This window comes from Pipistrellus hanaki, assembly GCF_964339955.1.
Source record: "Pipistrellus hanaki genome assembly, chromosome: 8".
NCBI lineage: Eukaryota > Metazoa > Chordata > Mammalia > Chiroptera > Vespertilionidae > Pipistrellus > Pipistrellus hanaki.
Window position 1 is genome coordinate 20,072,780 of NC_140510.1, and position 27,732 is coordinate 20,100,511.

At 34.8% G+C, this 27,732-nt stretch overlaps 1 protein-coding gene across 3 annotated transcripts in view; it reads left to right on the plus strand.

The window, feature by feature from the left end:
- The window catches only part of SPOPL (speckle type BTB/POZ protein like), a 46,517-nt gene extending 19,236 nt beyond the window's left edge, over window positions 1-27,281 (plus strand). Inside the window, exons 2-12 of one of the 3 annotated variants that reach the window (XR_014795795.1) lie at window positions 6,658-6,794; window positions 6,973-7,094; window positions 7,333-7,484; window positions 9,950-10,077; window positions 15,467-15,644; window positions 15,725-15,780; window positions 17,720-17,842; window positions 22,011-22,153; window positions 22,239-22,292; window positions 23,093-23,383; window positions 24,342-27,281. Coding sequence is in view for 2 of the 3 variants with exons in the window: in XM_084892847.1 (XP_084748973.1) it covers window positions 6,717-6,794; window positions 6,973-7,094; window positions 7,333-7,484; window positions 9,950-10,077; window positions 15,467-15,644; window positions 15,725-15,780; window positions 17,720-17,842; window positions 22,011-22,153; window positions 22,239-22,292; window positions 23,093-23,237 (1,179 nt within the window). In the remaining variant the exon portion in view is untranslated. Of the gene's footprint in view, window positions 1-6,657; window positions 6,795-6,972; window positions 7,095-7,332; window positions 7,485-9,949; window positions 10,078-15,466; window positions 15,645-15,724; window positions 15,781-17,719; window positions 17,843-22,010; window positions 22,154-22,238; window positions 22,293-23,092 lie in introns of all 3 variants that reach the window. The other 2 variants (XM_084892848.1, XM_084892847.1) reach the window with 2 other exon arrangements.
- The last annotated feature ends 451 nt before the right edge of the window (window positions 27,282-27,732 follow it).

A 27,732-nucleotide genomic window follows, 5' to 3' on the forward strand; every position in this document is an offset into this window, starting at 1 on the left:
TATATTTGATGAAGACACTTCTTTTTAACCATTCATTCATTCATTCATTCAGGTTCTTCTTTGGGCCTCCATGAAAAAACTATGGATAGATACCTATAGTATCTTGGATTGTGATTTTCTTTCTTAATTTCTCTGCTAATTTGCTCACACCTGATTGATTTCTATGCTAATTTGTTTCTATATATCTGCCTTGAATTTCTCACTTTCTGATCACCAATATCACCTTTATATTCCAACCCTTTTATGCCTTCATTCTTTTTTAAAAATATAATTTTACTAATTTCAGAGAGGAAGGGAGGAGGATGAGAGAGAATCATTGATTGGCTGCTTCCTGCACGCCCCACTCTGAGGATCAAGCCCGCAACCCTGGCATGTGCCCTGACTGAGAATTGAACTTGACCTGGTTCATAGATCGATGCTCAACCACTAAGCCATGCTGGCTGGGCACCTTCATTCTTTTGTAAATGGTTCGTTGTCATCTCATTGTTACGTTGGGAAATAAAAGAAACAGATAAGTGTTCTCACTTCACTGCCTTGAGCAGTGGACTGTTTTCAAAGTTCCATCTTGGGTACAATATCTGATCCAGTGATATATATTAATTATATATATATTTGTTTGTATCATGAGTTTAGAAGAGCGAATAATCCCCCTTGTTAAACATTTTTTAAAATGAGGTGTTTTGTGTGTGTTTTTGGCCAGGGGGTTTACTAACATGCTAGAAAGGGTATCTTTAATAACATACATGTCTTCATGTAAGATTAGGCTGAAATCCAGGCAGGCATTGCTATATTTCAGTGTTATAATCTTGGGCAGGTTACATAGCCTTTTGTACTCTAGTTTATGCATCTATAGTATTGGCAAAAGCACTTATAACCTTCTTCATAGAGTTATTTTGGGAATCAAATTATACTTAAGACTGGCATATAGGAAGTCTTTAAAACATATTTACTCTTGGTCTTATTAAATTGCTTCTATTCAGAAAAATGTTAGTTATACATTTTAGATAGCTCTTTCCTTACAAAACAGATAAGTTTCTTCAATATTGGCTATGCAGTAGCTGATTATAAAATAAAATTTTGTTTTACAAGTTGGGAAATTTCTTATCATTAATATCATTAAGTTCAAAATATTTTCTGATTCCCATGTGATTCCATTTTTTACCCAAGATTATTTAGTAAGCTATTGTTTAATTTCTGGGGACTTGGGTATTTTCTTGTTATCTTTTCTTTATGGATTTTACTTTAGTTTCACTGTGATTTCAATGATCTTAAATTTGTTTGCAAGGTTTTCTTTATCATGAAATAATATATTTAATCAGTTTGGGTAGATGTTTTCTGTGCAGTTGGGGATAACTTGCATATACTCTTACTGTATGTATTGCTTAAGAAATATTTGCCTACTCCGGAATTATAAAGACAGATGGCCCAGTTCCTTTAGAGTTTAGAGGATAATTCTTGGGCTTTGGTTTGATGGTAAAAGCCACAGCTGCCATGCTTGGGGGAGGCTGAGAGGAGGGCCCTACATTTCTCAGGTAGCCCAAATGTCGTTTTTAAGATTATTAACCTGGTGATCACCATTTGCTCTTTTTCTACTGTTTATATTTGTAGAGAATGGTTCTGTTTTGGAGACACTTCTTCAACTCTTAGTCCAGTTACAGTTTTGCCCATTAGTCTTAACTTTCTATTTGCTTGGTATTTTAATGGTCAGCCAAGTTGATAGTTTAGGGTCTTCTCACATATTTTTCAAGTATGTGATTGGTCCCAGGTATGCACATAGCCTTCTCGTTTTTCTAGTGTGGGAACTTTTCAAATCTCCTTTTCCCTAACTTTATTTCTCAGCTTCTTTCTTCCCAGGCTTTCCTGTTTAGCTGTTGCCAATCCTAACACTTACTCCTTGTGCTAATACATTTGCCTTTAATTGCTTTTAACAAATACTGCTGTCCAGAAGTGCTTTGCCCCTGCGGAAGCTCCAGGGAAGGTGAAACAAAGCTAAAACCTTGAACTGAATCTTTAGGGACTTACCAGACTAGAAAAAGCACACAACCACACCGTTCTTTTCGATTAGATCTAATATGTGTGTAGTTCCCGCTGGTAACAGCAGTCTGCACCAGGCCGAAGTCTTCATGACTGTTGCCGAATTGGGGAGGGGAGCCTGGTAAGTGAGTATGTTAAATACCAGTTTTACCCTAAAAATCTGCAGCTGCATTCTTCATTAAGCAATTCCTAGATTGTAAGTGTTGATTTGATTCTGGAGTTCCAAAAAACTGATTCTGATAGTTACTGTCAGCATATTCATTGCTTTTGTGAAAGAATGGAGTTTTAGAATTCCCCACTTTGCCATTTTTATTGAATTCTATGTGCATATACTTTATAACATATCTGTGAACTTCTTTCTCTACAGTGTAGGATTCACAGAAAAATAATAAGAATATGAAAGAATTCATTGAGATTTTTACCACCCCATCTCATAGAGTTGCTAAAGAATAAACTGTGGTGGTACATAATGTCATTGGTGTAACAAATTCAGGATATAGATAACTTCTGGTAGGGGAGAAGATTTGATGATAGTGGTAGGGTTGGATATACAAGAATGGTGAAAAGATGGCTCTTTGACAGATTCTTTATATGTTTTCTGAATATTTGAAATTCTTATAATTTCTATAGCTATGGATGTGTCTATGATGTGCTTATAGAACATTAATTCTGACATGCAAATATTTTGTTAAAAAATTACATGGAAGAATCCTTTACTTATTTGGTAATTGGTATAGATTGCTTATTTTATAGCCTCTAGATCTTATTTTGGTTGTTCTCTCTCTTTCTGCAAGCTTTTCTGTAGGAACAAGAATAAGAAATCTTGAGTATCCTCATTGTAGTGGATATTCTACTATCTTTTTTTTTTTTTTTTCTTTTGTAGAAAAGGAAAAAATAGAATACTGGAAGTAGCACTGAAATGAATATTGGGACATCTTTTTCTCCTAATTATCTAAGTGTAAGCATGGACAGTTTATTTTTCTAGTCTAACCTATTTTTCATCTTTATCCTCATCTATTAATTAAGAGTGGCACTAGATAGTTAAGGGCTATTTTAGCTCAATAACATTAGAAGATTTAACATGATTCTGTGGAAAAGTATAGAGTTTAGAGCCAGATAAATTTGTGTTCAGTTACTTTCTGGTTAAAGTGTAAAGTAAGCTAGCCAATCTAATAATTTTCTCATGGTTAAGATGAGATTATTACCACCCCATCTCATAGAGTTGCTGAAGAATAAACAGTGTTGGTACATAATGCCTTGTAAGTGATAACTGATGCAGTCTGCTCACTAGCGTTCTCCATGTCTCCATCCCACAACTATACATTTGAAGGAGTAGCTGGAATGAAAACAATTTTTTTACCTTTTATTTTATTTGCTTTTATATATGAACTAGGGCTCAGTGCACAAATTCATGTACCTTGAAAGGAACTGTGGGCCGTACGTAGGCTGTGGTGGGCACAGGGGCAGGTCTCGGCCCATTCTCTGCACTCCCACTCAGCCCCTCCCCTCAAGGCCCCCAATCACCTGTCTTTTAGCAGCCCTGCTTCTGCCAAAGCAGATCCCTCGCACCTGTTGACGGCATAGAGCGATTGGGGCTGGCGCTGGCAGTGGGTGTGAGCAGCGGCTCTGGCTCCGGCAGTGGGTGCAAGTGGGGCCACCACCAGCAGCAGTTGTGAGTGCTGGGTGGGACCACAGCACACAGGAACAAAGAATTCAGTAACTAGCAGAAGCTTGCCCCACTGATAGCGACCAGCGCCCACCTTGGTGTGGTGCCCTCACTCACCTGCTCCACCATCCTGCCATGGCTGACACCTGCCATTTATTCATGCTCTGCCACCTGCTGCTGGCGCCAACCATGTTCTGTGTGTGCCCCAGGTGGCCAGCACACATCATACTGACCAGTTATTCAGTTGTTCGTTGTTCTGCCGTTTGGTCTATTTGCATATTAGCCTTTTCTAAGCCATCAGTAGACATCCTTAGCATTGCCATAGAGGCGGGAGAGGCTCCCACCACTGCCCTTGTGCTCGCCAGCCATGAGCATGGCTTCTGGCTGGGTAGCGCTCCCTCTGTGGGAGCACACTGACCACCAGGGGGCAGCTCCTGTGTTGAGCATCTACCACTGCTGGTCAGTTTGTGTCATAGTGACCAGTCATTCCGCCAATCATTCCGCTGTTTGGTCGATTTGCTTATTAGCAAATTAGAATTTGCTTAAGAGAAATATCCAACTCATATTTCTACTCCTATTTCCAGTTTTACCAGCCTGGGGCTAGGCAGAAAAACCAAGTATCTTTGCTGCCAGATAGGTGAATTGGATTTGGGTCTGCTGGTGGGGAAACTATGCCTTTGTCAGCTAAAAGTAGCAAACCAGATCTGAAGGAAAGGGGACAGACAGCCAAAAGCTTTACTGATCAGACGAGACCTCTTTGCTTGTCTTAGACTTAGAGCTTTGGCCTGAGGGGCAGGCCTTACATTTGGCACAGGTCTAGTGTCCTAAATAGCTGCTTTCAAGGATTATAGATTCTGCACACCTCTTGGTGTTCTCCCTCTGCCTTGCTCCAGAAAAAAAGCTTTTATAAGTATCTGGAGCCCTTATTTTTGCAATTGCCACCAGGGGACACCTCCAGATCACCTGGCTCTGATGGATAGCAGGGTCCCACAGACTATATATTTGCATACTTTTAAAAGCTGCTTTCTGAGAGCATGGCTGCCAGTCATCCTGTATCTAGGTGCTTACATCCTCCCATTTGGGACAATGACAAGTATTGGCAAATACTTCACTACTGGGAACTATCTATAATAATAAAAGCATAATATGCTAATTAGACTGGATGATCTTCCCAATGAAGCCGAGGCTGCAAGGGAAACCCGGGTCCCGGGTGCCTGCCAGAGGGAAGCCCAGGTCCTAGGTGCCGGAGGGAAGCTGGTGCCGGCAGCCATGGACAGGAAGGCCTACCCTTGCATGAATTTTGTGCATTGGGCCTCTAGTTAAAAAATAATAGGCTCTTTGGACAAGCACAAAGCTTTGCGAAACATCAAGAGATCGGGCAGGTTTCAACAAGGTTCATCTGCTTCATGAGGCCACAACTTCAAGTCTAGTGCATATTTTTAACATCTTCATTTGTAGTTTTACAAACACACACACACACACACACATATTTATTGATTGATTTCAGATAGAGGAAGGGAGAGAAAGAAATATCAATGATGAGAGAGAATCATTGATTGGCTGCCTTCTGCACACCCCACACTGGAGATCGAGCCCACAACCCAGGATGTACCCCGACTGGGAATTGAACCATGACCTCCTGATTCATATGTTGACACTCAATAACTGAGCCAACCAGCTGATTCTGTGTATATTTCAGGTGGCTTTCTTCAATCTTTGTTTCCTCATTTTACACTGTTATTTCTTTGGGTATAGACATATAGCAAATACTTTCTTCTCCATTTTGGTTGAAATTCTCCCCTTTCTCACCCTACACTCCTCCCCCCCCCCCAATAATTTATTTTTATTTTTATAGGACTCATGAGGTTTTCTTTCCTTATTAATTATTCTTAAATGAAAAGAGGGTTCTCCAGATTTGAGTTTCTATGTTAGAATGTAATTGTCACACCACCACCACCCCCACTACCACCACCTTGACCACTGCAAAGTTACATATGCAGCTCCTTCATAGACTTTCCAAGATACAAAGCAAAATCATCTAGACATTAATGTCCTGGCTAGGTTATCAGGAAATAATTATGCATCCAAATGGATATAGTATGAGAATAGCTAACTGGGAGGAAATTCTATGATATGATACATAGTCTTTAATAGCAAACAAATTGATAGTAATGGAATTTTATTCTGAAATAAAATTAGACTTTTGTGGAAATCTATGTATTTCTTACTGCACAGCATTATAATTATGTCCCATCTGTGTTTCATTGGTCAAAATTTTGGCATCTACCAGATGAGTAGATCAATATTTATAATTTCCAAAGCTCTTCTGACTTTAGAACCCTTTGGATTTTTGCAAATATGTCAATAAAAAGATGAAGGAAGGTGAATCAAATATTGTTTCCATATTATTTTGTGATTTTGTATTTATGATCATGCTATTAAGCTATATAATTTTTGATTAATGATATTTTGGTAAGTTTACCTTTATAAAATAACTAGAGACCCGTTGCAGGAAGATTCCTGCAAGAATAGGGCTTCCTATGGCCAGAGCTAAGCAGAGAAGGGAACTCTCCCATCTCTACTGCCCCACTTGCCTCTCTGCAGCATTGTTCCCTTTTGCAGAGCTTGGCTTCCTTCTATGCTGTCTTCAGTCTTTGCTCAGTGCCTGCAAATGCAAATTAACTGCTATCTTTGTTGGGTTAGTTTGCATACTTGCTCTGATTGGCTGGTGGGCATAGCGGAGGGATGGTCAATTTGCATGTTTCTCTTATTAGTGTATACGGTATATCTTATCTACAAATATTAGCTTTGTTTATGTTTCTAGTGTTATGTTAAAATCATAAAAATAATGAAATACATGTTCCCATATAATTGTTTTATGATTGTTTAAATATTTCTTCCCTGAATTTAGTCAGGTAAGCTTTTTGATCAGTAAATAAAACTTTTTTCCTTTGTAGTAAAATACTCAGCTGTATGGGATAGTGCATAAATCTTGGAAGACTACAATAAAGCGGCAATGTCTCGGGAACCCACCCCACCTCTCCCTGGAGATATGTCTACTGCTCCTATAGCAGAAAGCTGGTGTTATACACAGGTACATGTTGTAAAAATGCCTCACTTTATGTTACTTACAAATTTTATAGTATTTTGAAACTATTATGAAGTACTTTGGTATAGTTATTAGAAATGTTAAAAGACAGGGTCATTTAGCATGTGACAGGATGTTTAACATGTTACAGTTAATTATGAAAGTGTTTTTTTTACTCTCTTAGGTTAAAGTAGTAAAATTTTCCTACATGTGGACCATTAATAACTTCAGTTTTTGTCGAGAAGAAATGGGTGAAGTGTTAAAAAGTTCAACGTTCTCATCTAGCCCAAGTGACAAAATGAAATGGTAAGATTTTTGTTTGCTTAGAGTTTAGATATTATCATTGGCTACTTTATTGTTTTGTTGTTACTGTTCCTGAATAGATATTAGTCTATTTTATCTTAGATTTCTAAGAATAGTATAGAGAATTGTAAAGAACTGGGGGGTATTGTTGGGATATTAACAAATGATTTCAGTATTGCCTCTCTTTTCTGAATGTTTCAAGTATTATATTCCTCCATGTAAGTCTGTTGTTTTATTTTAGGTGCCTGAGGGTAAATCCAAAAGGATTAGATGATGAAAGTAAAGACTACTTGTCCTTATATTTACTTTTAGTCAGCTGCCCAAAAAGTGAAGTTCGAGCAAAATTCAAATTTTCCCTTCTGAACGCTAAAAGGGAAGAAACAAAAGCAATGGGTAAGTGATTTGCAAACTGAACAAGACTCTGTAACTACCTGCTGTGACTTCTGCATGTTTGCCTGCAAAACTTAGGATATTTTTTCCCAATGAGGTCTGCTTAACCTGAAACATTTAATTTGGCTATTAATTAATTTTAAATACCAGGGTAGAGCTGTAGTTTTTGTAGTAAGTTTTAGACTTCATAGACATGTAAAATTACTTAAAATAATGTTAAAAATTTAATTTTCTCATGTTCTAAAATGACATTCACTTGTCACTTGGAAACACAGTTGCTGGTTCCATGCCTGGCATGTGTAATAGGTGCTCAGGAAATATTTCTCTTCTCCCTTGCTATTTTTGTTAGATAAAATCTGAAGAATATTGGAAAGATTTTTAATGTCTTGCTATTTTGTCTCTAAATTTTTTAAAAAAAAATAGTAACTAGAACATTGACTGAAAGGAAGTCAGTTTTTCTTAGCCTTAAGACTTGTTCCCATATGTAACCTGCTAAAATCATGTACCTGGAGTTTCAAAAGAAGATGTATAATGTGCATAGTAGGACAACATGTCATAACTGCCACATTTTAAGTGTTTTCACAGAATCAAATTAACATCACGAAATAACCTCCTCTAAATACATACTATTTAATAATATATTTTATTGCCAAAGTAATACAGTTTCACATGTATTCTCACATTATCTGGCATTTAAGACAGTGGGAGTGTCTTAGTCCAGGCTGTCATGACAAAATACAACGGACTGGATAGCTTATAAACAATAGAAATTTATTTCTCACTGATCTAGAGGCTGGGAGTCCAAAATCAGGGTGCCACCGTGGTCCGATTCTGATGAAGATCCTTTTTTGGGTTGTGGACTACCCATGTTTTCACATAATGGAAGCAGTTAGGGAGCTTTGTGAGGTCTTTTATTAGAGCAGCATTCCCATTCATGAGGACTCCACCCTCATGGACTTATCTAGTTCTAATCACTGATCTCCTAACTATGACCATCACATTGGGAGGGATTGTTATAGGCACCTCTCACCAACTCCAGAGAGCTGTCCCGACAGCACCCTGAGTCAGGAGGAGAGGGCTGTTCCCAACTTCAATCCTTGTCTCCATATAAATGAATTTATACGAGAGACCTTGACTGTATTGTGAAAAGCCCATTTTAAAGCATGCCACCTTTATTAAAGAAGCAAAGCAAGCAAACCCATATACATCTGGCTATGAAGCACCGATGGGCACTCAGCTATTCTGAAGAGCAAGTTGGGAGGGGGTCCAAGGCTTATATACCTTCTTGTCTGTAGGTTTCAAAATACCTTTGCTTAATATTTTGGTACAGGTTAATTCTCAAGGTCCTTTTTTTTTACTTTATTGTGGTCTTCCTAGAAATCATGAGAAGCAACAGGCAACTTTGTCTTCCTAAGCCTTCAGACTGCTGGCTTCTCTACTTAGGGAGTAAAACTGCCCTTTTCTCCTTTCTCTCCCCTCCTCCTCCCCCCTCCCCCCATCTGCATTCTCTCCTAAGGGGAGGTATTTGTTGTGGTTTTTTTTAACTATTTGCTCTCCTGTCCTTGGCTGGGGAAGATAATGGCTTGTTAGTTACAAGCTGGCTGCAAAATTGGCTTTGTTTTAACTTTTCTCTCTCAGTTTCCCTATTCTTCCAGCCCAGGAATCATGTAACAGTATGGCTTCATCATAAGAATTTTGATGGGATACACACATAACATAGTGTGTTTTAATTATATTTACTACTGGTTACACCTCCAATTAATTTTTTGTGTAACAGATAGTGAATACTTAACTGTAGAGGATCTTGTTTATTTCAGAGTATACAGTTATTATATACTACTATGATAGGTATTTGAAACATTTACTACAGACATTTATTAAATTATACTAAAAACCGTCTTTTAGACTATTATGAAAATTGTTTTTAGGGGATTATGTCTAAAGACCCGGGAATGATAAATGACATTATTTAGCTTTTCACCACTTAATTGGTGTCTTCTGGTTCAGTAAACTTAAGTCAGTGGGATGGATGCCCCAGAAAAGCTTAAGCTTAAAGGATTTCCTGATGACTAGAGCATCTGCTTTTAAAGGGAGAAGAAGGAAATGAGTGTTGTGTTTGTAATCAGGTGCTGATGGTAGATGATGAACAATATGCCCATGCCAGTGTATTTTGATCTTACTTTATTATTATAGGGCCTACATCTTTCTTATCCATAAGATTTGATCTGCATTTTCTTCTACCTAGAGATTCAGGAATCTGAAAGTGAGCTCATTTGATGGCCAAAATTTGAGTAGTGCTGAGGAATGATTTGGCTCTACCTGATATAACTCTGATGACACATTTTATTTATGAAAACAAATATCTGTACTTCTTACTATTTTTTTCATATTTACTTAACGTGTTATCATTTACAAAAATGTCTCTTGGATATTTGTTTTATTTAAACTTCTATTCTGTTTCCTACCAGAAAGCCAAAGAGCATATCGATTTGTACAAGGAAAGGACTGGGGTTTTAAAAAATTCATTCGAAGGGATTTTTTGCTTGATGAAGCTAATGGTCTTTTACCAGATGACAAGCTTACATTATTTTGTGAGGTGGGTACATTTTTTTATTTCAAGGAACTTTTTGGTTATTTTTAGCGATGAAGCAAAATTATAAACCACAACAATATTGGCTATATTATAAAAAATAACTGGGATAATTGATAAGGTTTCATTTGAAAATATTTTACCAGGAAAAGCTGACTAGATTGTCTTAGAAATCAGTATAGTAGCCCACTATGAAAAAATTTGGTCATATCTCTTCTTGTAAGTTATATATATGCAGTTATACTAATACATACTAAACATTTCTTATAGGAAGACAATGGGTGTGTATATCTTTATTTGAAAAATGTAAATACCTTCATCACTATGAATAATTCTGACGTAGATGCTGAATATTTTTTGCCATATTCAGATTGGACATATTAAACATTAAAACATTATTAGTAATTTATCAGTTTGAAACCATACTTGAACAGTGAACTGCTTGAAAAAAGATTGGGAAGTTTGTTATTCATTCAAGTAGTATGGTTCATTTAATAAAATAATGTTTTTATCAATAGCTTCTCAAATTTTTAAGTATGCCCATGTCTGCATGTTATCATTATTTAGTTTTATATATACAAATGGTTGAGATTTGGAGTGAATTCTAGAATTATGTTACCTGTAGAGTTTATAAAGAATATGCATTGATTACATAATTTTATTGAAAAATTTTAAAGTAGTTGATAAATTTTCAAAGAAGTGTCAGTTAATAGGTTATAATCAAGTAAACTCAGTATTAAATATATTTCAATAGGTTATTGTAGGCAGATGAGTGTTTTGGAAACTTAGTAACTTCCTTAACTACTACTAAGTTAGCTTTAATTTCTTCATAGAAAATGTGTAAATTTTCTTGGCAAGATTGCAAACTAATTGTATGCCATTATACTGTTAGAAGAATAATTGAAACATGGCCCCAGAGACGATATAGTGCAAATATGGTACATCTTATTTTCACTTAGACGAGTTAAGTGAACTGTGTGATGAGTTATGAATACAATTATTTGGTTGATAAAGTACATACCACAAATGTCTTGAGCAGAAATGATTATTAAATAATTTTAAAAAATAACTAGTTATTATCAATAGAGATTCTAAGAAGAATTTTAAATAAATGTCATATTATTTTAAAATTGTAGCATCCTTAATATAAAATTTGTAAGTATCTTAGTAGTTATCTTGAATTTTAGCATATTAATTTTTTTTAAATCTTATAATCTTAGAGTTTAAAAAACCTTAAAAGTCATGTAATCCAATTAAAAACTACTATAGCTAAAAGTCTTTTTGTAAAGACTTTTACGATTAACTTTTAATGTTAACTTTTTGAGGTAATATTTCTTCTTTTAGAATTGAAATATTATTTACAGTATTGTTCTTAAGCATGTTTTATTGGAACCTAGACAATGAAGAAATTCAGAATAAAGGCTGAAATTAAAAATATACTTTTTTTGAGGTATATTTTTTATCTGCTAGATTGTGCACGCTAGTGACCTTAAAATAGAACCCACTACAACATACATTATGCATACTAGTGACCTTAAAATAGAACCCACTGTGATATACATTTTAAGTTGGCAGATTCCAGTTTGGATACTGTAATTAAGTACGCTTTTATCAGTGTAGACATTTATACCCTGGGCACCATATTAGGCATAGGAAGGCAAAAAGTACTTTGAACAAACATTCCTCATGCCCTCCACCATTTCTTTACACCTCTCATTGATGCCCTTCCTTCTACAGCATCTCCAGCACTGCTTGCAGAAGAGGAGGAAGCATTGCACTGCCCTACGTAAAGAACTGCCTCCTCCCCCTCCCCTGCAAGTGGTGCTGTAGACAGGTAAGGCAGTTTGGTGCTACTTCTTTTGTGCAAGACATAACTTAATCTTGCAAGTTCCATACTGTAAATCAAGTAGCCAGGGGTAGAAATTCGTAGCTGTGTAACAGCTCTGTGCCTTCTCTCCCAAAGTGATACAAAGGGCAGGAATTGAGGAACAAGTTGGGGAAAAAAAGGAAATATAAAATATTGTTTAGATTAATTCATTTTTTTAAATCCAAAAGATTTTAAATAAACTTATAGTCTACAGACCCATGCCATTCTATGATACATATTCAGCGGTGAGGGTGAGCTATAGATAGATGATAGATAAATAGATAGAGAGATACATAGATAGAGAGATAGATAGATAGATATAGATAGATAGATAGATATACAGATATAGATATGCACACATAAATACTTTTTGTTGCCAAGATATTCTTTCAGTTTTAAAATATTTTTAATGTTGGCTTTTATTCTCTAAAAAGCTCTTTCATACCAAAATGAAAAGCTGACAACATTGTTTCTGTCACCCAGATTTTAAAAAAGGATACCACCTATTTAGGAAAATCAAAAAATCTAAGACCCACTATTCTAAAAGATGTTGTGAAATCGCATTGTTAAAACTTTCTTACTTTGGAACCAGTGTGAAGGGATGGTTAGGTAGCTAACTCGAGCAGCAAAACTTGCAGTCCTATACACCTTTGTAAATTGCTAGCTCTCAGAATTAACTTAGAGAGTTGAGATTTTTTTTTTTTAAATTGGAGCCAGCCATCACCTAATTCCACACTGAGGAAACCCAGATTTTCAGAGTACTTGTAGTTGAGAAGAGCCTGCACATGTTTCTTTTTAGTCTGAATAGTAGTCTCAGAGTTGAGCCAAAAGCAAATTTGGAAAAGAACTGTCAAATGAGTTTGAGGTTTTGCTTTGCAGCAGTAGTAGTCAATTTTGAGTACTGTGCATTTGTCCTTTTATTTTGAAAGAACAATAATTTAACCTCAGGAAGAATCTCAGCCTTTTTTCTGAATTTTTTACCCTAGGTTCCATTCAGTGAGAATGTTTTATTACCCCTATTTGAATATGTACCAGAGACAAACTAAAATATTAACCAACTTCTTAATATAGATATCAAGAAAATAATTATCAAAATGTAACGCATATCGTTTTTTAATTAGATTATTAACTTCTGTTCCATAAATAGTCCTTTGAATACCTTTTGAAGAATGGAATGTTTTAATTAAAATATGTGGTTGCTATGACAATAGATGTGTATGTCAATAATATAAATTCTTTTGAATTATAATTACATATACAAAATACAAATGTAACATCACGCTCTAGCCTGATAATAATGGCTTTATTTTTTGATGCTTTTATTTCTTCTGTTATCAGATTTTTACATTAAATGTGCTGTTTTGAGTTAGCGTAATAGGCAATGTATAGAATCTAAGAAATCCATTCCTAAATTAAATATCATTACATTTTTATAACTCCTCTGCATACTTTATGCAAGTAATTGAACTGATGGAGTTCCTTCTGTCTAGTAGAAATCTCAAAGAAATGCTTTTTATGAACAAATAAATACTGTGATAAAAAACTGATCCCTAACTAAATCCTGAGTATTAAAACTAACATATTTGGTTTATGTATCATTAAATTATAACAGTGTAACAGGGCAATCAAGTAAAGATTGATGATGCTTTTTTCTATTTTGTAGTTAATAGAATTTTAGAAACTATTTGGATAATTAAAAACTTAATAGACTGGGAAAATTTTTATATACAAAATATTTTGGCACTTATATTTAGGAAAGCATCTAACAAGAGTGTTGTGATAAATCCTTTCTGAATCATAATTGCACTAAAGTAGTACTGTTAATTTTAAAAAAGTATATCTAAAGAAATATTGTGCAGTACAAAGAGTGCTGTAAAAATGGAATCTGGGAATATAGGTCTACTCTCCCTCTGATACTGACTAGCATTGTGATTTAGGACACTTTGGTTACCTTCTCTTGCTCTCACTTTGAAAGCTTTTACCAAATAAGGTGATTGATTAGATGTTTTCTATGACACATGATTCCAAAAGGTTAATAATACAAGTTGAAAAGAAAAAATTATTAATTAAAAATACCTCAATAAAAATTTTCTTTGTAAGTGCCCATTGACATGAGTGAGATACATGTTTATACTAGATGAATGAGAACTTCTGAGATTTAATATTCTCCAGATATTTTATACTGGATTATTATTAAACTTTGTGTTAGCATGTTAGTAGTTTGGTCCAATTTACCTGTTTGTAATTTACATTTTCTACATAGTTTATATGTGTCCTTATTTATATCTATTCTTATTTAATAAAAGCCACTTGAAATGTTTTCAAATGAACATACGTATCTATTGCTGCAGAAAAAACAACAACTCTGTCTGGTTGTTCAGTGGTTAGAGTGTTGGCCCATAGACAGAAGGGTCATAGGTTCAATTTCCTGTCAAGAGTACATACCTCAGTTGCAGGATTCCAGCCCCAGTAGGGGCAAGTGTGTCTCTCTTACATTGATGTTTCTCTCTCTCTCTGTCTTCCCTCCCTTTCATCTCTCTTTCTAGAAATCAATGGAAAAAATATCCTTGGGGGAGGATTAAAAAAAAAAAAAGAAAGAAATGACCACAAAACTTAAAAGTTTAAAAACAATGGCTAATATAGCACTTTTTAAAAAAAAATGATTTATTTACTCTAAAACATATTCGTGTTGAGGTAGTATTTTCTTCAATTTATTAAATGTAATTTGAAATTTCTTATAGTAGAATTCTTTTAAAGTGATATATAAGACTTAATAGTGTTTTAAGATTATATTCAATAGCTGAAACCGGTTTGGCTCAGTGGATAGAGCGTTGGCCTGTGGACTGAAAGGTCCCGGGTTCGATTCCGGTCAAGGGCACATCCCCAGTAGGGGGCGTGCAAGAGGCAGCTGATCCATGACTCTCGTTGATGTTTCTAACTCTTTACTCTGTATCTCTCTCCCTTCTTCTCTGTAAAAAAAAATCAATAAAATATATTAAAAAAAAAAAAGATATTCAGTAGACAGTGGTCATCTGAGAAATAACTTAATCCATATTTTATATTTGAGTTTGTATAAAAGCAATATTGAAATTATATCAGTTTTTATTGATTCGTTAATTAGGTAAATAAAAGGTCTGAAAATCAAACTAAATCATACTTGTATTCTTAATGTTGATTTTTAAAAAAATAAAAGATCCCATGAACTTTTAATAACTATAGTTGCTTTTGTGAGAATTCTTATACTTCAAAATTTAAATCAATTTAACTATATATTTAAATCAGTTTTACCAGAGTTGAAACATGTAGGAATAGCACTTAAAATACTTCCCAAATTGTATATCTTAGACTGTAGCTTTACAACCTTTAAACTGTATCCTTAAATTCAATTATCAGGTATTAGCATCTTTAGCAAGAATGCATTTACTTGTTCAAATAATTTTAATGATAAGAAATTTAAGTATAGTCTTAGTAACTAATTATTGATATTAAATTGTAAAAGTGTTTTTCTTACTGTCCCTTTTTTATTAGGTGAGTGTGGTCCAAGATTCAGTAAATATATCAGGGCATACTAATACAAATACTTTGAAGGTTCCTGAATGTCGACTAGCAGAAGATTTAGGTAATCTCTGGGAAAACACAAGATTTACAGATTGCAGTTTTTTTGTGAGAGGACACGAATTTAGAGCTCATAAATCTGTACTTGCAGGTACTTTCTACTTTTGGGTAATATAGTACATTTCTGTTATAAATGTATGCATTAAATAATGATGCTTAATCTTGTTACAGCTCGATCCCCAGTTTTTAATGCAATGTTTGAACATGAAATGGAAGAAAGCAAAAAGGTAATCATAGTTTAAGGGTTAACAATAAATTGGTGCAAAAGTAGAATAGTGGACTGTACAGTGCATGTTCTCAGTTGTTATGCTATGATTTTAGAAAAAAATAGAAAGATGGGAAAAATGGGTTCTCTAACAGAACAGTCAATGTAACCTAAAGTGGATGAATATTTTAAATAATAGCTATTTGGGTATCCATTTGGTAGAAAAATAAGTAGATATCCAAAAGGGTCGTTATCAAATGACTGTTCGTGGCATAGCTATTTGGGAGTTCTCTGGTTAAGAAGTCTATTTCTTGCCCAGCCGGTGTGAGTCAGTGATTGAGCATCAGCCCATGAACCAAGTGATTCCTGGTTTCATTCCTGGTCAGGGCACATGCCTAGGTTATGGGCTAGACCCCCAGTAGGGGGTGGGCAGGAGGCAGCCAATCAACACCTCTCTCTCTCATTAATGTTTCTATTTGTCTCCCTCTCTCTCTCAAAATCAATAAAAATATATATATATTTAAAAAGTATATTTCTCCTTTCTAGATTTTATAAGTTGATTTTGGAATTTGTTTTCTAGAGCAGAAATAGTGCGTACGTTTTAGCCACTATTATAAGTTGCTATTTCTTAGATTTAACAAAAAATGGCATAAATTACATTATTACAAATTAGCTGTACTCAAAATAATACCCATTTGGTTTTCCCAGGTGTTTCTCTGTTACCTGTCTTTCTTGAAATGCCAGAGTAAAGATCAGAGGTTGATTGTATGCTGGTTGCATTACATGTGAATGATCCTTAGTGCTCTAATTGGACTTACATGGGCTCAGCTTTATTCTTTCTGTAGAACTAGAGGCTGCAACAAAATAGCTGCTTTCTTTCCTTTGATTGTTGGTCTGGGCTGGTAATATGATCAACTTTCTGATCACTTCCAAGCAAGCTACATCAGTGATGTGACAAGTGCTATTGTTAGCAAAGGTTCAGAAAAGTTTGCTATTGTTTACTGTTTGATATTTAGCTTGATTAATCCCAGGAGAGAAACCAAATTTACAAAGATATAGGAATAAAAAAGGAACTAGTCCTCTTTGGACTTGAGCATGTGTTAAGCAAAGAGGTGAGGTGCCAGTAGATAATAGTACATGCCATTTTGCAAAAGGGAGAATTCTGAGGTGTAATGGGTGCTCTGGAATTATCTCATACTAGAGGCCCATTGCTTCCAACACTGGTCCTCCGGGTCCAGGGACCCAGGCTTTCGCTCCAGCCAGAGTCTGCCTTCTTCATCTTTGCTGCAGACTCAGGCTGGTTCATCTTCACTGCTTCCCTGCAGACTCCAGCCGGAGTCTGCCATCTTCGTCTTCACTGCAGACTCCAGTCTGCAGTCTTGTCTTCAATGCGGCACTATGCTCCTTAGCCGCTCCTGCCCTCCCTCTCACCTGGCCACTCCGCACCTGGAGCAGCTAGGCAGCCGCCATCTTTGGCTTTCTAATTTGATACTCACTCTAATTGGCTGTGGGTGTAGCAGAGGTACAGTCAATTTACATAATTGTGTATTACTAGGCAAGATACCTGGTCATTCTTTTGCTTAAAGGTAGTTAGTTACAGGTTCTTAGGCTTTGTATTACAACTTAGGAATTCTGCAAAGAAAAACTTAATAGACATCTTTCTCTAAGATAGAGGTCAGAAACTGCATGCTGGTTTATTTTGGCCTACAGACTTTTGTTTTACTCTTTTAAATTAAGAAATTGGATTTATATTTCTACATGGTAGTCTTTGGTGCATATACTTTCCTCTTAGATTGGTGTTTCACTTTGCCTATATAGCTTACTGAAGATAAATTTTAAAATAATCTATATTTGAGTTGTACAGATTTGGGGCTTTTAAATTACTGTCAAATTTTCTGCTTGGTTTGTATGCGTGCCTGTGTTCTTTAAGTATAACTCTTTTGTGTTGTTTTTAATATCAGAATCGAGTGGAAATAAACGATGTAGACCCCGAGGTTTTTAAAGAAATGATGAGATTCATTTACACAGGGAAAGCACCAAACCTTGACAAAATGGCTGACAACTTGTTGGCAGCTGCAGACAAAGTAAGTAATTAGGTCTTAAAGAGCTGAAAAATGTCCTCAAGCTTCTGATATATCTAGACACTGTCATCAAATGAAAACCCCAAATAATTTGAAATACTGGATCAATTTATACTATTAGGTGGCTCTTGAGGGTATTAAAAATAGCATACAGTGGGATAAATAGGGAAGTGAAATTTTTTTAATAAGACAAAAATATCTTTATATGGAAGAAAGTAAATTTTTTATGGGAGAATAAATTATAAACTCAATAGTTTTAGTGTATCTTTACTATTTTATAAGAACACACACAATAGCATATATAATTAAAGTTTTTTATATTAACTAATTCAGTTCTCTGTGTTTATAGATTGATTTTTTAATGTAATAGTGTAATAAGAGAAAATAATGATAATTTTATGCTCTTTTATGATGGTGATTTTTTTTTTTTTAATGTAGGGAAACAGTGCAGAAATGCCAAATAATTTATAGCCAGTAGTTTTCAATCCTGAGAACACATTGGGAGCTTTCTCCAAAAGTATTTTCATGTGACTTTCATCCATGTATATGCATATGTGAGTGTGTGTGTGTGTGTGTGTGTGTGTGTGTGTGTATGTAAAGTGTTATTGTACTTGTTTTATGGAATGTTAACATTGAGGGGAACTTTCTCACATGTATATAGAATCTATTATGTTGCACAACTGAACATGAATCTATAACTCAATAAAAATTTAAATTAAAAATGTTATTTACATTAGCATCAACTATATTAAATTCATAGGCAAAAATAAATACATAGACAAAAACTGTTCAAGATATGTATACAGAAAATTACAATTAATTTCTAAGTGAAATGCAGTCAGGCCAAAATAATTGGAGAGATAAATCTTGTTTATGGACTGGAAGTTTGAATATTATTCAAATTTTTTGCACTGGCCTTGCTTGCACCCACAGTAGGCGTTGGTGCTGCCACTTGCACCCTCCGCTGGTGCTAGAGCTGCTGCTTGCACCTGCTAACCAGCGCCTGGCACCAGGTCTAATCAGTGGGTGCAAGTACCGTGTTTCCCCGAAAATAAGACATCCTCTGAAAATAAGACCTAGCATATGGAAAAATAAGACATCCCCTGAAAATAAGACCTAGCGCATCTTTGGGAGCAAAAATTAATATAAGACACTGTCTTATTTTCAGGGAAACAGGGTAGCAGGTGCAGGCCCCAATCACCCCTCAGGGCTTCTCCATCTCTTCCTGCTCCTGAGAGGCGATCAGGGCCAGCAGCCCTACTAGCACCCACAGCCAGCACCAGTCACTCCGCGCCGTCAGTGAGTGCGAGCGAGGCTGGTGCCATCAGAACATGGGAGTGGTGGCAGTGGGAGCAGGGCTGCCAGCAGACAGGGGACTGGGGGCCATGGCAGGAGGGGCCGGACAGGGGCAAGGAGGATGCAGTGAGACCCATCCTTGTGCCCACTGCAGCCTCTCAGCCCTTAGTTCCTTTCAAGGTGCATGAATTTGTGCACTGGGCCCCTACCACTACATAAAATTAAAAATTTGATAATTGGACTTCAATACAATTTAAAACTTCTTTCTGCAAAAGTCACAGGAAAGCAAAAAGACTAGTAAAAGATTGAGAGAAAATATTTGGACAGTATGTATTTGATGAATGACTTTTATTCAGAAGATATCTGACAAAGGACTTTATTTCAGATTATATATAGAACTCAAAACTCAATTAAAAAATCAATGTTATTTCTAAAAATAGAAAATATTTGAACAGCCTTTTTCCAAAATAATGTCAATCAATGTCAGAAGATGCTCAACATCATTTGCCATTAGAGAAATGTAAATTGAAAATGTCACACGATTCTTTTACACACATATCATAATAACTAGAAATTACACAGACCAAAGCTGTAGAAGAATTAGGACTGTCATACACTGCTGATGGGAATATAAAGTGGTACAACCATTTTGAAAGACTGGCTGTTCCTTAAAACATTTTACACTTGCCATATGACCCAGTGAACCCACTTTCAGGTTTTTATCCAAGAGAAAAGAAAGCATATGCCCATATAATGACATATATGAAGGTTTATAGAAGCTTTCTTTGTAATAGCTAAAAACTGGAAACACCCAAATGTTCATTAACAGTGAATGGATAAACAAATTGTGGTATGTTTATATACATGGAATATTACTCAGCAATAAAAAGCATTAACCTTTTGATAAACACAGGCAACAACACGCATGAATCTCAAAGTAATTATACTTTGTGGACGAAATTTTAGCAGTAGAAAGCATATGAGGTGTTGGCTTGGGATGGGGTGAAAGAGAAGGATTACAAAGGTATAGGAGGAAACTTGGGATGATTAATATGTTCACTATCTTGATTTAATGGTGATTATATGTCTATAAACTTATCAAAGTATAAACTTCAATAAGTATGGTTTACTGTATGTTAATTAGTCTTCAATAAAGCTACTAAAGATGTTATAACATATACACTAAAGATTTTTAGTGGTTATGAATATGATTTCTTTAGCTTTGTAATTCTTTAGGATTGGATTGTGACACATGCAGTGAGTATACTGGTTGGTACACTCATGTTCATTATATTAGGTCTAGTAATAATTAATGTCGTTTTCTAATACTTTTTAAAATCGAATTTATTTAAACAATACAACAAAATTTAATCAACAATATAGTTGCCGTTGTTTTCTACTACTTGTGCTCAACACTCAGGAAGCATTTTAATCCCTCTGTTGTAAAATTCTTGTGATTTTGATGCAAAAAATTCGGTCAATGCATTTTTGAGGCATTCTTCATTATTAAATTTTTTTCCAAGAAAAAGTTTTGCAAAGAACGAAACAAATGGTAATCGGAAGGGGCAATATCAGGAGAATATGCAGGTTGAGGGAGAACTTCCCATTCCAACTGGCGCAGTTTTTCAGCAGTGATTCTTGCAGTATGCGGTCATGCGTTATCGTGGTGAAGAATTATGCCCTTCCGATTAATCAGCGCGGGTTCTTTTTCTCTTAAAGCTTGGGCTCCAATTGGGCACTATACACTGCACTTTAATGGTTTGGTTAGATGGTAAAAGTTCATAATGAAGAATTCCTTTAAAATTCCACCAAACACACAACATCACTTTTTTCGCATGCAAGTCAGGTTTTGGCGTGGGCTGCGGAGCCTCATTTTTGTCCAACCATTGAGGCCGCCTTTTCAAATTAACATACAGCACCCATTGTTCATCTCCGGTAACAATTTGCTCTAAAAACGGCAAACGGTTTTGACGAGAGAGGAGCGAACTGCAAATTGTGACTCTTTGATTACGGTTGTTGTCGGTCAACTCATGAGGAACCCATTTTCCAAACTTTTGGACTTTGCCAAGTGCACGCAATTGATTGGAAATTGTTTTTTTGTGAACAATTTAAAGTTGTCGCAAGCTCTTGTTGGGTAATTTGAGGATTTTGCACCAAAAGAGCTTGAAGAGCTTCTTGATCAAAATTGGACACACGGCCTCGACCACTCTTGTCATCTAACAAAAAATTTCCCTTGCGAAATTTCTCAAACCAACGCTGGCATTTTCTGGCGCTAACTGCATCTTGACCAAGAGCACTACAGATGTTTTTTGCAGCCTCACTTGCTTTTCTTCCTAATTGGAACTCGTAAAGCATGCAGTGCCGAATATGCTCTTCATCCGCCATCTTCTTAGCCCTAGTTCTGCAACAAAAACCAAACCAAACACAAACTTTTTCAAGCAAAACTTGTTAATTGCACTTCACACGTTCTGTAGATACCACGTGTTTAAAGGTTATGTCAATACAAGTCAATGCCAAGCAAGATTTTAAACGAATGTTAAAAAACGACATTAATAATTACTAGACCCAATAATAGAGAAGTAATTAGAAGTGTTGAGTAATAAGGTGAATGTAATTTTTAAGAATAAAACTGTATTTTAAAATATATAATATTTTACACTTATAGAAATTGAAATTTCCTAAAGAAATTGTTCTTTCTCGAATATATTCATTAATATTTTCTTCATATTAGGTTAAAAATAATTTAAAGACTTTTAAAATACTCTTAGTTCAAAGTATAATGTGCTTTAACTTTATTTTCTAAGTCCAACTATCATGTATTTAAAACTTGTTATTTTCAATAAATGTTTAATGGTTATGTTTTCCTTTTGAATAGTATGCACTGGAACGGCTGAAGGTCCTGTGTGAAGAAGCTTTGTGTAGTAACCTCTCAGTGGAAAATGTTGCTGATACCCTTGTCCTTGCAGATTTGCACAGTGCAGAACAGTTGAAAGCACAAGCCATAGACTTTATTAATAGGTAAGCTATGCTTGTATTTCAGCAGCATGACACCTTCAACATTTTTCACCGGACTTTTTTAAGTGTGTTTAAATCTTCAATGTAGGTGCAGTGTACTTCGACAGCTTGGGTGTAAAGATGGGAAAAACTGGAACAACAAGTAAGATGACATCAGTATTTTACTTAAAGTTGATCTGCCTACATAGAATTAAGTGTTTGCATAAGCCTTTTGTTCATCTACAATAAGTCCGAATCCAGATATTAGTTATATGGAGTAAACTGCTGGTTATTAAAAAAAAAAAATTTTTTTTCACTAATTTAGTGGATTCTTGAAGCTATGCCCCCTTGGAGATCAGCGGCTAATGTGAACTGAGAGGATGGTGGAAGCATTAGCTGACTGGAAATGACAGAGGAAGAGTTTGGGGTTAGGGGAGATATGTTGAATTCTTCTTATCTAACAATGCTGAATTTTTAGAACTTGAAACACATCCAAGTAAAGAGAACAAGTGGTTGGGAATGAACCTTGTGGGAGACTTGGGATTTAGCAAATCAGTAGTTGTCACTATTGAATATAATAGTTAAAATTGCAATGAATGGATACGGTAGGATGAATAATGAATATTAAAAGAGTAGAGGGCAAAAGTTGCAACTCTAGAAAAAAAAACCTGAGTGTAAGCCAGGGAAAAGAGCTCTTGAAAGAGCCACTTCAGAAATGGTAACAATGGGAAAAATTGTGGGGACAGGTGACACATGCTTCAGGATAATCGAGTTTCCAGGAAATTCTAATAGTTTCAATTGTTACAGAAATACTACTAAGATATTTTGTGAATGAGATTTTAATGAATTCAAGTGGTTTAAATACATACAGAGACAGTGTTAAAATCTGTAAATTTAAAAAATTGACAACAATGCATTTTGAAAAGTATTCTTTAACAAGTATCTCTTAATTTTATTTTTCAGCCAAGCAACGGACATAATGGAAACATCAGGGTGGAAGTCCATGATTCAGTCTCACCCTCATTTAGTAGCAGAAGCCTTCCGAGCACTAGCATCTGCACAGTGTCCACAGTTTGGCATTCCACGCAAACGGCTAAAACAGTCCTGAAATCTTCCATGAATTGTAGAAAAATGGAATTGACTTTTATTCCTCCAGGTCCAGAAGAATTCTAATAGACAAACCATAAGCAAGAGTTGTTTCTGTTGTCTTGTCCACAGAACAGAAGCTGAAAAAGCGTATGGCTTGCATTTCAGGTGGATAATTTATGGTTTATTCTTCAGCTTTAAATTAGACTGACTATACTCTAACTCACTGCAAGGCCTTAAATTATCTCCAGTGACTTCTCTTGTTCATATGATACTTTAATTTTTTTATTGTGCCTTGTCATTTTGACCAAGGCTATGCAGGATTGCACTAGCTCCATAATGCAGTAATATTGACAACTGAAGATATTAAGTTTCAAAAGGATCTTCCATTAGCTTCAGAAAAGCAAAATTAATTTTCTAGGGTTTGTGCTATGCTATCTCAAAGTTTAAGACTAGTTTCTTAAAAGCACTTGTATTGGAGATAACTGTTAATGTCTCCAGCCTGAGTTCTATAAATACAGGAGAACCTGCTTACCTTCAAGGTAAGTTATGGCAATACACTGCTTCAGTTCTAATTTATTTTCATTTCAGGGGCAATTATGCAATGAGTTGGCCCAAATTTTTAGTAGAATTTGTGATGTTTATATGTTAACTGTCTAGAAAACTAAGAAGCATAACAAACCTTTGCTTGTGTTTCTTTGTGGGTTTATCCAAGTTTACAATTATTGAGAACTGATTGAAGATAAGATTTCAATAAGAAGAAAGCATGTTTTGTGCTGAATTAATTTTTTTTTAATTTATAGTGGCCTACATTTATATGAAGAATTCTGTACATGTTAAAAGTAAGGATGACCAAATGTAAATTCAATGAGTGGGCCAATTAAGAGAGAGATATATGCACTTTTAATGTGTAACTTTTGTATGCTGAATGGTACATATATTTTTTTGCTTTTGAGGGAATTAATAAGGTATAGTTAATTGTGTCTTAACTTTTGAAATAATTTTTTAAGACAGATGGAGGTAACTGGCTGTTTGTGATATAATAGATAAAGATATCCTTCATTGTAGTTAAATTGGTTTCCATTTCAATTAAATTCACTCTTTTTTTTATCACACATTGGAAAAGGCATCTGAACAATACGTGAATCCTGGACGGTCTACTCTCCTAAAATCAACAAACAGATACTATTTGCAGACTAAAGGAGAGAACCCTCAGAAACTTGTCAGGCCACATTCTGAACCTTCCGCATCCCCTTAGTTTTTCCTTTTCTGTTTCAGTTACTGTATTAACATTGTGGTGGATGATACTGAAATTCTGCATAATGTGAACAGGATAAACTATTTATAAACTGCTTTTCATGGGCCAGTTCTTTATTATAAATGAATTTCAGCTTTAAACACATACACATGCTCAGTGTTGGATAGCTCTGTTCACAGTGGAGGTCTGTTCCACATCTGGTCTCCTGAACTAGGGCAGCGTGCTTCTTAGGCAAGATTGATGTTGGACCACAAGGGGAAAAGTGTGTCACTGGAAAAAAAATGCACATACCTATATATTTGCATACATAACTATTCTCCAGATTAAAATTTGTATAATTTGTTTATTTAGTTTTTTAATGTAGTACAAAAGGAAAATAATCCTGAAGTCTTAAAAGGTTTTTTTTTGTTATTTCTTTGTTAGATTCTCACCGAGCAATTCTAATACATCAAGAGTGATTCATATTTACATTGAACAACACTTTCAAATACACATTTGTTGTCCATAACTAACGAGTTTGAAAGATCTTATTTCTTCAGATATCTTTATTTTGCTCTTTGTAATTTCATTGAGTCTTTGTTATGTTAACTTAAGTTTTAAATTGGAAGAATACCTTGGGATAGAAGAAAGATTCTTACATATTCATCAGTGCTATAGTAAGCAGAAATTCACTTTCTTAACTTTGCTATAAGATTGAATTCATTAAATTTGCAATGTACAATTTAAAAAAATACATACCCACATACATATATACTAAGATTTTAATTTATATTTTGCCTGGGTCTTATAAGAAAACAAAAACTCCTCCCTTGGGCTATAGAATTTTGTTGTCATAAAAAAAAAAAAGCTGGTATACCAATGTATATCAAATGCACAAAGGCACATTGTGAATTAATTCACTGTGTGAATCTACATTTCTAACTATAGTGACTTCACTAATACCATATAATGAACATTTCAGATTTCCCTCACTTGTTTTCATGTTTATTGAAAATCTTAAGGTTTTTATTATAAGTATTATTTTAGTTTGGTAGAACATTTTGTACCAAAAACGTCAAACACTGTGCTGTAAGAAGATCCATGTTTGTAGAAATGTCCACTTTTCAGATAATATAATGCCTACCTTTATACTAACAGAACCATATAGTAGCTGATTTATTTTTTTTATTTATTATGTATATTTTTGGTATTGTGTGGGTTCTTGAGGCTGTGATAGAAAACTGTTAATGTATTCTGAAATAAGTGCTCTAATAGCCTTTTTTTGTTATTAAAATTCATTGTTTTCAGTAGGCATTGATTCTGTCCAGAGCAGTCTTGCCTTTTGATTATCAGCCTGCTCCTGTTTCTCTTTTGTCATCCAAACAGAACTTGTTTTAAAAAGTAGTTTTAAACATTACATAAATACAAAAGTAAACATTGGAAAACTGTTCTTTAGCTTCAGATAGGGAAACACTATATTTGTGCCTTTTTTGTTTTTGAATTTTAATGTGTATTGGTATTTGGAGCACAAATATGAAGGTGCCATAATATTATGGCTGCCATTGTTACCTCCTTGAATATTCGTGTGTCGTTGTCTTAAAATAGTAATTGGAGAACCTTGCATGTATTATGTGGTTATTTAGGCATCTCTGTGCACGCTTGCGTGCATGTGTGTGCGTGAGTGTACATGTACTTGTTTTCACTTGGACTTGTGTGTGATATATTCAAAAGAGTGAATTTTTGAAAATAGGACTCAAGTTAAACATTGAAAGTTCAAGCTAGTTGAAATATATCATTTAAAAGTGCTTTACTTGGGACAGTTGATTGATAGTTTCTCAAAAGTGTGACTAATTTATTGCATGACAAACAGTGCCTTTTTAGGACATCATTAATTCTAAAATTAAGTTTAAAATATTAATGGTCTCTTAAAATGTCATGAATATTATTGGCTTTTAAAAAACTATACCTAAGTTAGAGCTTAAATTGCCAAAAGTATAATTACTAATTTACTTACCCATTTAAGTTTTGTGCATAAATTTTAAAACCTAAGCAGAATTCTTTATAAAATTGTGAATCATAGATGCTACCCAATGTTACTAAAATATAACCCTGGGGACTTCAGTAAGTTGTTTTGTTATATTCACAAGCTTTTTTCATAGCCAAGTATACTTCAAGTATTGAATTATTCCAAGTTGGACTTCCATGCTCTTTGTTGAATAAAATAAAAATATTCAATATATTCTTGCAAAATAAGGTGGGCGGGTGGGTTTTAGTGTTTTCAGATTATAAAGACAGCACTTTCACACACAGGAGTATTTTGCAAACCTCTTTTATACAGATTATGAGCTCTGCTTTATTTAAGTGTTCATGGAATGATGTAAATTTTAGGTCCATTTGAATAAATATAGAGTGCCTACCATATGCAAGACTTCCTTTTCACTAGGAATTAAATCATCACACCGTGTTTTCTGCTTGCAGTATGTGGACTTAATGTTTGAAAAGGAATTCTTATATTTAAATTTTTCTGTTAGAGTTTATCATTGAATACTGTAACCCAGATAATTGTGCATTCAGGTTTTTAGAATGAAGATAAAATTTAAGTGAGTCCCACTTTTGAAGATAAAATTCTGCTAAAGTTATTTAAATTTTAGTTCTGGGGGAAATTGATATTCAAGTTTCAAATGTATAAAGACTTATATCGAACTTTTCAGCCTCATTTTTAATCAGCTCATGTTGATGAGATACACACTTTTGGTATCTTGTTGCTGAAAATATTTTTGGCATTTCAGCACTTTGCGTTAAAATAAAGTTGTTACTACTTATTCAGAATTAATTGGTCTATTTTGTGTTTATTTGAAAATATAAACTTATATTTTATCATGAAAACCATTGTTTCTTGTATTTTGTCTCTTGTTTTTGATTTTGGTTATTATAAGTGGGTGGATAAATCTAGTACCTGTAACTACATCTCTACAGTATAGCTTTTCTTAGCCAGAGATAAAAGAAAGGACTCTGAAACGGCACATTATCAATGTCATCCCTTAGTAATGATGAGAATAGAGAATTTGTCTCAGATCTTATATGTAAACAAATGTGTATATATTCGTTTCTCAGATCTTAAAAAAACACATGAGGCAAACACTGATACCTCAAATGTATTCTAAAAAAATAAAATTTTACCTGGGAATACTCATACTCTGGAATGCTAGCCCAAGCTTTGTCCTGGTGGAGTTTACAAATTCAAATGTTAAAACAGGGATCTGATAGAATGAAAGTTGCA